Source organism: Embiotoca jacksoni, unplaced genomic scaffold (genome assembly GCF_022577435.1).
Source record: "Embiotoca jacksoni isolate LCO1_2020_lvr unplaced genomic scaffold, fEmbJac1.0.p SCAF_21, whole genome shotgun sequence".
Lineage (NCBI taxonomy): Eukaryota > Metazoa > Chordata > Actinopteri > Embiotocidae > Embiotoca > Embiotoca jacksoni.
In genome coordinates this window covers 5,269,214-5,281,550 of record NW_027185352.1, presented here as the reverse complement: position 1 = coordinate 5,281,550, position 12,337 = coordinate 5,269,214, and the positions used below count along the sequence as shown (strand labels likewise).

Below are 12,337 nucleotides of genomic sequence, written 5' to 3'. Positions count from 1 at the left end.
TGCTTTTACTGAGAAGCCACTGAGCATCTGTTTCACTCTTTATAGCAGCGTTATTCAACTTCGATAGCAAGCGGGCCAAATGGGATAATACAATACTTTGTCAATTAGTGGCTGCAAATGACTCTTGCGGTATAATATTAAGAGATATATTACGACGTGAGCTTGCCACAACTTCACGTCTCTTTAGCTTCAAGAGAGGCGTTTTGAAGCTTGTTGTTAGCTTAAGTAATGTGAGTTTCTCAATGCGGGCCTTGACTGAGCGAGTAGCAGATGCAGAGCAGATATAATCCTGCCGCAGCCAACCACAGCACATTCTGTCACTGACACGCACACGGGGTTTCCCTGATCCTCGCCGTGCCATCCTGTCAGCAAGGTTGGCAACATGGATCCTCTATGACTCAAGATTGAAGCTCCTACTAACTCTCATCCTTGTATATCTATAGTTCAGCCTGATTTGCGGTCATTCTGTTGCGGACGGCCATAGAACATTTCAAAGTGTCCGTATCCGGGCTGCAGGCCGGCGGTTCAGTAGGTCAGCTTTACAGTGTGAGTTCTGGCAGACATCCTGCAGTAAATCCTCACAGCAGAACCTCGCAGAGCAGTTTCCTCCGAGGCATCTTTAACTCTGAATGGAGGTCAAATCACTTTGATCTCAGTTGATTTAATATGCATGCATAAAAGTCTCATCATGACTCAAAAATAATGCAGTGTAGTATTCCATTTATCCTCCGTCATAAGGGCACTGTTGTGGCTGCGAGTCCTCAGGAGGTCCGGGGTCACAATTGGCTATAAAAATTAAGTTTCATGATCAAAGACACTTCTGATCAAAAGGCTTTGATGTACGTTGTCCAGGGAGAGGCTGAGCTACAATTCAGATTGCTGTACTAACACAATGTACGTTGTATTTAATTTCCCAAAGGATTAGTATGCTGATGCCAAATTTAAAGGCTATTTCACCAATTTTCCACGTCAGAGTCAGTTTACTGGTCTGCGTGAGTGCTGCTTGATAAATGGACTCGGGTGATGTCAGCTGTGGTCTGAATACAGTAAAGTTGAAAATGCTTCCCAGACATCCACAGCCTCCCCCTCATCTCTGTTTGAGGCTAGCAGCTCGAGGCTACGAGCGTAACACCCGTGACTTTCTGACTGTTGCCAATTTCATTGTGGGAAATGGTGGCTGCAGGTTTTGACGAGGAAGAAGAACGCGTTGAATAACTTCATCTGCATTGAGGTTAAAGTGTTTGCTGGGCAGTGAGTCAGATTGACTTCTGCACATCTTAACCTCACTGTAACTTTTTGTTTATAGTCATGCTGTGGTGACTGATATTAGTCAGAGCTGCTGCTACTACTACTGCTCAATCTGGCCACGGTTGGATTATCACTATCTGTTCAAACGCACAGGTAACAGATTTGTGTCCTTTTTCACAGTTCTGGAAAGAGGTGGTGGAGGACGCTGAAGTCAGGGAGCTGATCTGGGACAAGAACAGCCCAGCACAAGGTAAACACATTCGCCACAGAAAGCAATAAAAGGATGCACACCTGTACGCTCCCACAGCGCATTTATTGACACCTAAAATGCTGCGACATGCTCAAGAGTGCGGGCCGTGTTTACTCGTACTTCCTTTTCCGTTTTTCTTGCGTAATGCCTGCTTCTCCTCGGTGGTTAATGTCCCAACCTTGCATACATGCAGCACTTCACATCGTAGGCTTATTGCAATAAAAATAAAGATGCCTGGCAAGAAAAAAAAGGCAACACAAGAGGAGATATGCACCATTTGGAGAAATGCTACACCAGCTATTTGTAATAAACACGACAACACAAAGCGAAATGCTTTATTTTACAAAAACAGAATTATGTCTGTGTGGTTTGTTTTTTTCTTACAGCGTGATCTCCTGAATTCTAATCACAGAATAACAATATGTGCTGAAATGCTCATCTGGCACGGGGCTCTGAAACGCTGCCCCTCTGTTCTCTCTCCGCAGACGGCAGGTCGTGCGAGGAGCGCTGGCAGAGCCTCTTCCACCCGCCGCGGAACTCGGGTATCAGTGACATGGAGGCCCAGCGGGTGCTGCAGATCGCCACTATCCTCCGAAACCTCTCCTTCGAGGAGGCCAACGTCAAGCTGCTGGCGGCCAACCGAACGTGCCTGCGCTTCCTTTTGCTCTGTGCCCACTGTAACCTCATCTCACTCCGACAGCTCGGACTTGACACGTTGGGCAACGTGGCTGCCGAGGTGGGTCTGGTTCTGGATTTGGACCGAGTGAAAGCTGTTACTGAGTGGCAGTACACTAAAAAAATAATAAATATGTCTTCAGAAAGAGGTGCCCTTTTATATACTGCTGTTGGGGATTTGGGCCAGTTCAGTAAAGTAGTTAAAGTGAAGAGTCTAATTGAGGGAACAATTGCTCCCAAATGTAGGTGACACACTAAACTGTCATTTCTACTCCCAAACAGTCTGAAGTGGAGCATGAGAAAGTCAGTTCAGTTAATATTAATGTGATATCAGTGGCATTTGAAAAAAAGGATATTACATTATTCATTGCAGTCTGACCGTTTGCTAAACCCCTCCCCTCTGCAGAGATTATCCAATCACACACACACAGCATCTGTTAAGCTTTAGATAATAATGCTGTGTTTCAGGAGGTGGGTGGGTGGTGTCTTTCTCAGCTTCTCCAAAACCATAAAACACAAGAGAAAAAGCAGAAGGAATCTTTAGCATGTCCAGCTAAGAAAGCGTTCTGCCTACAGAAGCGTTATTTCCGAGGAGCAGATCAGTAATGGTACACTAGTTTGTGGGCTTATAGTTCATATATTTAAAACAAGTAGAAAAACCCATTCACTGTATAACTCTTTATTATTATGAAGTTCATGTTTGCTTAATTAACTAGCAAGCTGTCGCAGATATAATTGTTATTCCAAAAGGTAGTATCGGCTTATAGTCTGATTGATGCTGGATGTTGGTGGCCGATATGTTGATAGATCGACCGATATTGTTTACATATATCCTGTATATACAGGTTATTGTTTTGCGGTGATCCCTCCACTGCAGTAATCAAACACACTTGTCACAAACATCGAATGGAGGCAGAATATGTTAGTTTATTATTCACACTGGCATCAGTGTAAACTTCATTAATGAATCATTATAAAAAGCTATAAAAACACTCACAAATAGAACATTTTCTAATGTACCTCAGCATCTTTTTCTTTATAATGTTCTGTGAAAACAGTTTCATATTCACCAACATCTTCGCCGGCACTGATATATCTGTAATAATAACACAGGCTGGCCAATATATCAGTGTGACTGTAATGAACAGTTGTTTAATGGAAAGCACGACATCGGTATGACTTGTTGTTACAAAATTGAAGTGAAATCCATGTTATCACTGTAAACTGCCAAATGTGGCATGTAAGAAATGAGAAGATGCCGAGGTGTTACGCTATCAGCTGACCAGCCAGCAGAACATTTCAACAAATCACTGATGTTAATGAGATCATGCGAAGCACTGCCAACTGCTGCCCTTCACAAGGAGTAAACGGCGTTGGCAGCAATGGTGTCATGATTTGCTAAACAGGCACCATAATGAACATGTTTACATTGTTCCAAAATCAGATGCATTCAACACGCCTGCTGGGTTCATTTGGGAAGCAGCAGCAGTATCTGTACGAACACGGTCAGCTGTAGCTATAGGTACGGTCTGATAAGAACTGAGGACAGATGGCGTTCTCGTCCAAACAGTCTGCGTTTTAGAATAACATTTCCACATCCATGTGACCAAGGTGGATTATCATATTTTATAGCAGCTATAGACACACTGAACTCGAGACTTAGATTTAGAAATGAATGTTGAGAATGAAAAGGTGTCCGACAGTGAATTCTTTGCAGAAGCTCACGTGAACTTTAATATATTTATTGGTATGACGTGAAAATTCTATTTCAATATCAGCCCTAAAAATCCAGTACTGTTAGGGCTGTTCACTGTGTACTATATTTTTGATGAATGTGGCAGGTGTTGCCAGCTGACTTGCTGGATGGTAGTGTTGTTGTATAAATCATGTCTGACTCTGCAGCTCCAGCTGGACCCCGTTGACTTTCGGACGACGCACCTGATTTTTCACACCATCACCAAATGCTTGATGTCCAGGGACAGGTTCCTCAAAATGAGAGGTGAGCTGTCTGCCTCTGGCTTTTCTCTGAATATATGGGGACTTAAAGCGCTGTCATTAAAGTATTTGTAAGGAACGGAATTAAATGTGTTTTTGTGTGCGTGTCCTTCAGCCATGGAGATCCTGGGCAACCTCAGCAAAGCGGATGACAACGGGGTGCTAATCTGTGAGTACGTGGACCAGGACTCGTACAGGGAGGTGATGATGCTCCTCACCCTGCCTGACCTCATGGTCCTCATGGCCTCCTTAGAGGTGCTATACCTGCTGGCTCAGCTCGGAGAGATCCCCTGCAGCAAGATCGCCTCCGTCGACCATAGTATAGGTACGAATCCATGACCGTCTCACGTCCTTTAAAACACAACTTGGAAGTCTACAGAGCGAGACTTTTTAATTGTGGTTCATTCTGAGGGTTCAGCAGAGTTTGGAAAGTTTTGCCTCCCAAGTTTGATCACACGAGTCTTTCCATTTATGAGCAAGTCGTTCAAATGACTTCTGCGTTCTTACTGGAGGAATGAGACCTTCCATCGATCTGCTGAATAGCTGAATTGTGATGATGATCTTTTTTCTGCTCTCCTTCCCCGTCAGACCTGTTAGTGCGGTTAGTATCTGTTGACCTTCACACGTTTGGCCCTGACGCCCTAACGGCGGTGCGGTTGATCGAGCATCAGGCCAGCGCTGACCAGGCGGCCGAGGTCCGACCACAGCTGGTAGAGCAGGTACCTGCAGCCGTGCAGGGAACACCAGCACCAGGTGGGTGTCTCTACATCAATGCAATTAAGAGGGTGATTGCTGAGACAGCTGAAAGGGTTCAACTTCCTTCCTTCTGCTAGACAAACACAGATGACAGCGACATTAAAATGATTCGCTTCATCTTGAGTAGAATGCAAAGAGCAGACCAAGTGAAATGATGGAGGTGCTGAGTGATGGTCCAGTTGACCATCGACAGGGGACCATTTAGAGGGCCGTCCAGACAATGCAGAGGATCACGTGGCACCGAAGTATAAAATAATACAGAGAAGCTTCACCACGATTCGTCCAACAGGAGATGAAACAGAAGGCTGTTTGTGGGCAATTCAAATCAATACATAGTCAAACAAGGCCTGCACTTCACTCAAAGAGAGAGAGAGAGAGAGAGAGAGAGAGTGTGTGTGTCAGCATCAGCTGTAGTCATGAACAGACACCAACTACAGTGTCACAATAATCCACTGATGAGCTCACCTGTTGCTGAGTCACGTAATATTCCCGTCTTGGAGCTCAGTGTTGTGTCTTCGACTGAAATGCCTGATAAATATTTACAACCTTTTATTTTATGCGAGACTTTATGGTTGCATGAAAATAGTTTCCTCCTGCAGCAGTTGCGTTGCTCAACGATACTCAAAATCTTCTGATTTCTAACTTTCTAATTATTGATCAAACAATCGCACATCAAAGAGGACGGTTGATGTTGAACTACATGACATTTATTTTTTTCTTTCTGGGATGAAACAAGTTCCAACGGTTTTACATTCAAGTGTTTGGAAGCTAAAAAATAAAGATATAGCCTCAGCAGAAAGCACTGAACCATCATTTCTAAAAGCTACAAATAAAAACAATTGAGTGTTCTTGACCTTTTTTAAGATTGTCCTTTACCTTCCGCTTCTGTCTTTGAGAGAAAGAAACAAACAACTGAAAGTCAAAGCCGATGTAACGCAGCTTTGCTCTCAGCTCACGGCAGCATGAGTGTGGGAACCAGCAGGTGTGACCCCCTCAGTGAAAGGAAACCCTACTAACCTTGGAAAGTGTCATTCCTGAGCTGTCAGAGCTGCACATGGCTACTAATGCAAAGTTATTAGTTTGCTGACATCTAGTGGGTAACATGAGCAGCACTACCAGCTTCAAGTTAATGGAATCAGTGAGCAAATTCATCATGTTTTTCTTTTGCTTCCCAGTGCACTCTTTAGTATTAAATCAGGTTTACAACTGCCTTTTTTATTAACAAATACATTTCGTCTCCGCAGTAACAAGAGTCGCAGTTCAATCCACCCAACCACCACCTGGTATTGTTGAACTGGATGGGGAGAAATTCATACTGCAGTGGTAAGATTATACACATGGATTATGATTATTTAAACTAAGAGAATGATGTTTGTGAGGAAAGAAATGCAGTGTTTCTGATCACCATCTCGTCTGCTCCGTCCTGACCTCTCTGTCCACACTTCCAACAGGCTAAACGCACACTTTGAGACGAACGCCGAGGGCTCCGTGTCTCGATCAGAAATGTACTCCGAGTACTTGGCCACGTGCAGCAAAATGGGACGCAGCAACATCTTGAACTCAACCGGCTTCCTCAAATGTCTGCGGTCAGTCCTGACGCCTCCCCACTCTGACTCTTTTAATGTTCCACCAGCACAAAGCGTTGATTGTGCCCTCACTGGAGAACAGATAGCATAACAATTCTGTGTTTATTAATGATATTAGCAGGGGAGCTGGTAGAACGGAAAATATGAAAGACCTGAATTTTTCTTGGATCGAAAAGCTGAGTTTAATAAAAAAAAATGTGCACTGAAATAATGACCTGTATCAATTAATACGCATCTAAGTTATCGCACCTTTTGCAGTTTGCACTTGAAATCAGCAATCTCCTAACGGTCCCTTCCCCCACAGGACTGTGTTCCCTAACCACACGATGCGGCGGCAAGAGGAGCCCAAGGCCAACGGGCAGGCTCAGATCCTCCTGGTAGGGCTGAGGCGAAGGGCCATCCCCCTGCCCATCCAGTTGTACTACCAGCAGCAGCAGAGTCCGGCAGCAGCTCCTCCGCCTCCAGCAGCTCGACATGAAGCACCCGGAGACCCTCCGGCCCCGTCTCCAGGTAGGACCACAACAATTGATCAATCTTCTTCCGTTTTGTTTTTGGAGGTGATAATGGGACAGTTTCTCTTCTGAGAACTCAAACTACCAGGAGGTCAAAAAAAAAAAAAAGCTACACGTAAAACTATACAGTGTAAAAAGACAGGTTTCATTCAAAACAGACATGTTTTAAATGTCAGATGCTCACGAGCTGTGAAGGGAAAAAAAGAAAAGGCTCACCAAGGTAGTGAAAGTGTGGAGATGGATGCTGGCAGCCTTGCAGAGAGAGCAGAGCTGGTACCACTGGGACCAGCATGGCTGAACTAATTACAAAGGCAAACATATTGAGGAAATGATCAAAGGAAGAGACGTTACTTGGAGCAGCTCACTAGTGAAATTGAAAGCCTGGCAGCTAAGCTGCATCACATGTCATGGGATGAACACAGAAGACATTTGGCAGGCTTGTGTTATTTATGTCTCCACAACAGACAGAACTCTGGATCTGTGGTCGGATGATATTTTCTTGCTGCTTGCATCTCAAACATATTAAAGCACTTACAAGACACAGAGGAAGTACTCCATCCTCCTACTAAATGTTTTTACATCTTTAAGTTCAAAGGACTGAGAATCATTTGAACATCCAGCTCATTATAAACTAGCTCACAAAATATGACCCACTTAAGTCACTGATGATGTGAAATACACCAAAATGGCATCTTTACTATTGACTAGAAATCCTAGGTGTTGTACTAAATCTACTGCGGGTTCATATCCTGGACGAGCCCCCACTTGTTATGCCCAGCTTGTTCAGGACATGACAAAGCAGGTAGATCTACACAGTAACAACTTCATCAAGCCAAGAATATATTAAATTTAACTCAAAATAGACCAAACAGATCAAATAAGGCTAACTTAGAACTGACTTCAAGCAAATGATAAATCGAACACAGTCCAACCAAACCGAGACAGTCGGGTGCTTGAAAGGCACCGGCCTTCCAGGTGGGAGAGAGGGGGCCGTTTTGGGAGGAATCCAGCTTTGATAGACTCCTCCACTGGTGCAAACTAGGAGCCACAAATTCAAACCTGGAGAAGGAAGCAAAAGGCAGGCCAAAGAACCAATCCCATCACATGGCCCAGGGACGTCACATCTGCTGTAAGAGTGTATCCCATTGTAGTCCTGGTTATCGACCTCTACTGTTACTGTTAAAATCCCATTGATAAATACAGTCCATGCCTTCATGCCAGGCAGCAGCTTTTATTGTTTGATGCATGTGATCACCAGTGTTGCTCCAGTCTGCTGCTGGAAAAAAACCCTCTAATGATGTGCATAGAGACAACGTGTCAAAGGATTTAAAAACGTCTTTGTACTCAAGTAACAGTGGAACTGAAGTCGCATCTTGTTCCTAAACTCTTCTTTCTTTGTATGTTAATGTGTTTCCAGGCTTACCTTCCGGGCATCCGAGTCTCGGACCCCAGTTCGTCCGGGCCCTGGGTCCCAGCCTCACCACCGGTGTGGTCGCCCCATCCATGGCTTCTTTGGCAAGCCACTCAACCGTTTCCCGTCACCCGGTGCTCCCGCAGGTGCCTCCACAGTTACCACCAAATCCTCTGGCAGCAGCGCAGCAGCAGGTCCGACCTGGTCTGGTGGTCCAGATTCCGACGTCGTTGCCGGCCACCCAAAACCACAGCCCTCTGAACCCCGCCACTCCACCGGCGGCTCAGCATCAGCAGCAGCTCTCCCCCATGCTCCCCACGGGGGCGCCTGTCACGCTATTTCAACAGGTACCGCAGGGCCACATCCTCACCGCCCGGGTGCAAGGTGTGTGCCCTCCAATCACCCAGCACCCTCAGACGCCTCCTCTGTCTGGGCCTCAGGGCGGAGCTCCCCAGGCAGAGCCTCAGTGTGTCGCCGCGGCATCTGCAACCTCCTCTTCTGTACAGGTGGGGGGTGGTCAGGCGCTGAGTATCGCGGGGGTGCCCAACTCCCAGGGCTCACGGGTCACGTTTCAGAATATCGCCCCTAAGCCAGCACCAAACCAGTCAGGTGGACCAGCAGCCACGATAGCTTCTCCCAACCAGCAGCAGGCGCAGAGCGTAGTAATAGTCAGTCCCAACCCGCAGCAGAACCCAGCCTACGCCCCCGCCATACACCAGATAGTTCTTGCCAACCCCTCCACCATTTCCGGTGCCCAGACTATCCAGATAGCAGGGCAGCCCGGAGCTGCTTCCAGTCCCTGCCCACCTCCTGCCTCTCACTCCAACACCCAGGTCCAGCCCAATCAAACTGTCAGCCACGCACTGTCCATGAAACGGCATCCACAGCAGCACCAACAACAACAGCCACCTCTCCAAATGATCTCCCAACCTCCTCCCTCTCAGCCTACCTCCACTGAGTCCAGCTTGATCAAACAGCTACTGCTTCCAAAGCGAGGGCCGTCGACGCCAGGAGGAAAGCTCATCCTACCTGCTCCACAGGTGCCGCCTCCCAACAACACGATAGCCCCCAGTCCGCAGGTCATCTATCAGGCCGGCTACAGCACCCAGAATCCTTCTTCTCAGCCTCAGCAGCTCAATGTCCAGCTGGTTCCCAGCCAGCTCCCCGCTGCAGGAGCTCCAGCCCTCCAGACGGTCCAGCTCCTGCAAGGCCAGCTCATTTCCACGAGTAGTCCGGGTGGAGCGACCATCATTCAGGGCCCCACAGCAGCTGGACAGGTCACGTTCACCGTGGTCCCCAACACTGGCTTCACCACCTCCCCCTCTGCCGTCGCTGCTGTCAGCCAGGGCGCTGTGGCTCCGGGCGTCCCCCCTCCTCCTTTCTCTACTGGAACAGTGCCCCACCATGCCCCAGCAGCTCCACCACCACCACCACCACTGCCAGCTCCCCTCAGAGGAGACAAAATCATTTGTCAAAAGGAGGAGGAGGCCAAGGACGCCACAGGGCTGCATATCCATGAGAGGAAGATCGAGGTGATGGAGAACTCCTCCTTGGCAGACGGAGACTCCTCCAACGGCAAAACCAGGAATGGCGACGTTGCGGAAGGTGCCAAGCTGCTAAATGGTCGGAAGTGCATGGAGTCTAATCTACCTCCATACCACTCAGGGAACAGCCAGGGAGCACTCAACGGCCCGGCTACGGAGAGTCACCCTGCCAATGGGAAGCAGGCCCTCTCCCCGGGCCCGAACACGCCTGTTGAGGGCAACCCCGACCCGAAAAAGACTCTAGTCAACGGGGTGTGTGACTTTGACCGGGGTGACAGTGGTGGCAACTTTAACAAAAACATTCCAAATCACATTGCTTCCAAACAGTACTTGGGGAACGGGGAGGTCGGCCCCTCTGACAGGAGTCACGGCTCTGAACCTCCTCTCCCGAGTCCTCCTCCACCCCAGCAGGATACTGCCAAAGCCCAGCAGGCCGAGCGCCTGGCCAACGGACCCCAGCCAGTAGGCAACAGGCCTCCCTCGGAATTAACCAATGGACCTTTGGGGCCGGGCCTCTCTTCGCCTGTGCTAAGACAGCAACTGCTCCCCAACTCCCCTCTCCCCTCCACCATCACTGTTACCTCCCAGAGTCCCGCCGCCTTTCCTGCGAACGGAGTGGCCCCCGAGGCTCGAGGCCTCAAGAGGCCGGCCGAGAACGAGGACCGCAGTTCGCCGTCCTCGGGGATCCCCAACAAAGTGGGAGTGCGGATCATCACCATCAGCGACCCCAACAACGCGGGCAGCAGTGCCACGATGGTGGCGGTGCCAGCAGGAACAGACCCAAGCACAGTAGCCAAAGTAGCAATAGAGAACGCCACTCAGCAGAGGAACTGCTCGCCCACACAGGCAGCTGGCACAACGGTGAGTCACTGGAGGGTTCGTCTCGCTGCACGCCACATTTACCCACACTGTCTTCTTGTAGCGTGGCTCGGTGTCAGGTCTGTCTCACACACACACACACACACACACACACACACATACGCACTCTCTCTCTCTCTCTCTCTCTCTCTCTCTCTCTCTCTCTCTCTCACTCTCTCTAGGTAAATACTGGAGTATTTGCATCACCAAGTCATGTGACAACAAGGTTTCTTTAATTGACCTCTTAGTCTTTCGGTTAGATAATTTGGCAGCTTCATTTTGCATATTAAAAAGCGTTTATTTACATCTACTAATTTGAGGTTCATTATCAGAACACATTATATTTCATTACATTCTATCAGACATGTTTGCACATCTTTTCCTCCAAAAACTTGACTGCGATGACTGCATCGTGAGTTAAACTGCACACTGTGCCACCATCGGGACACCATATCCAGACCGCTGTTCTAAACCAGACATTTGCAAGTGAATTCATTCATGTAGAAGCTGTATTTTGTGGTCTTGGTCTGTGGTTGAGATTCTGGATTTGACTCCGGATTTGTTCATTAAGGGAGCAGAAGCAGCTCTTTGCGGTCTCCATTCAAGGCGTCCAACTGTCCCCAGCAGCCACCTGGGTGTCTGATGTCTTCAGCTGTAGGACAGAATGAAATCATGTCTGCAGCCGACAGACTACAGCTGTTATAGCTGCATAGACTGTTGCTGTTTAATGACAGAAGTTGCATGAAGAAATGTAATTTTATTTTTGAAACACCACGAGAGACCTTTTAATGAGCGTTACAGTCAGAGCTTCACACCGAAGCTTCTGTCCGACGTGCGGCCCGTGTTCGTGTCCTCGTGTCCCTGCTGGGAGGACTCGATCCAAACATTGCTCCACACTGCCACCGGTGGGCCGAAAACTTCACAGGGAATTTTTTTTTTTTTTTTTTTTTTTTTACAGTGTTTTATTGTGAGTTATGTAACTGAATTGACGTTGTTGACGGGCCGCAGACTGATGTCTGACTAACGAGGATTACAGATGCGCTGCAGTCGCTTCAAATTTCTGCACGTGCAGGAGATGGACGGAAAAAGAGGTTGATGTTTATCGTTAGTTTTAATGTATTGAAGCAACGAGTGTTCGGCTGTCGTGTCGGGTTATGTGAGGTTAAGTGAAGAATGACTGACTCGTGCTCTGTGGAAAGAATCAATCTGCTGACATCCGGGTGACATGAATAAAGCACCAGGGTGTGAAGTTCTGTTCTCGGCGTTCTTCATCCAGTATGTCTGTTAGAAGAGACTCAATGTAAAGCTTCTCATCTCCTATCTGCAAGCTTTTGTGATTTTTTTTAAAAAAAATTTTTTTTACCTGTTTCATAAGTTTCCAATTCAGTCTTCTACATCTACAAAAAAGATATGATTCTGACAGTAAAAGCTTCTTTTTTTTTTTTTTTAGTAAAAACTAGTTTCTAGATCTCGACAGATACTGGAATTTTGGAGCCGACACT

The 12,337-nt window shown here is 47.3% G+C and overlaps 1 protein-coding gene across 2 annotated transcripts in view; it reads left to right on the top strand.

The window, feature by feature from the left end:
• arid2 (AT-rich interactive domain 2) overlaps positions 1–12,337 on the top strand; it is a 36,913-nt gene that overhangs the window by 20,231 nt on the left and 4,345 nt on the right. For both annotated transcript variants that reach the window (XM_069156528.1, XM_069156527.1), the window contains 9 exons: positions 1,429–1,498; positions 1,984–2,234; positions 4,076–4,172; positions 4,284–4,493; positions 4,757–4,921; positions 6,169–6,247; positions 6,376–6,510; positions 6,815–7,020; positions 8,440–10,838. In XM_069156528.1, the coding sequence (XP_069012629.1) occupies positions 1,429–1,498; positions 1,984–2,234; positions 4,076–4,172; positions 4,284–4,493; positions 4,757–4,921; positions 6,169–6,247; positions 6,376–6,510; positions 6,815–7,020; positions 8,440–10,838 (3,612 nt within the window). The remainder of the gene's footprint in view (positions 1–1,428; positions 1,499–1,983; positions 2,235–4,075; positions 4,173–4,283; positions 4,494–4,756; positions 4,922–6,168; positions 6,248–6,375; positions 6,511–6,814; positions 7,021–8,439; positions 10,839–12,337) is intronic.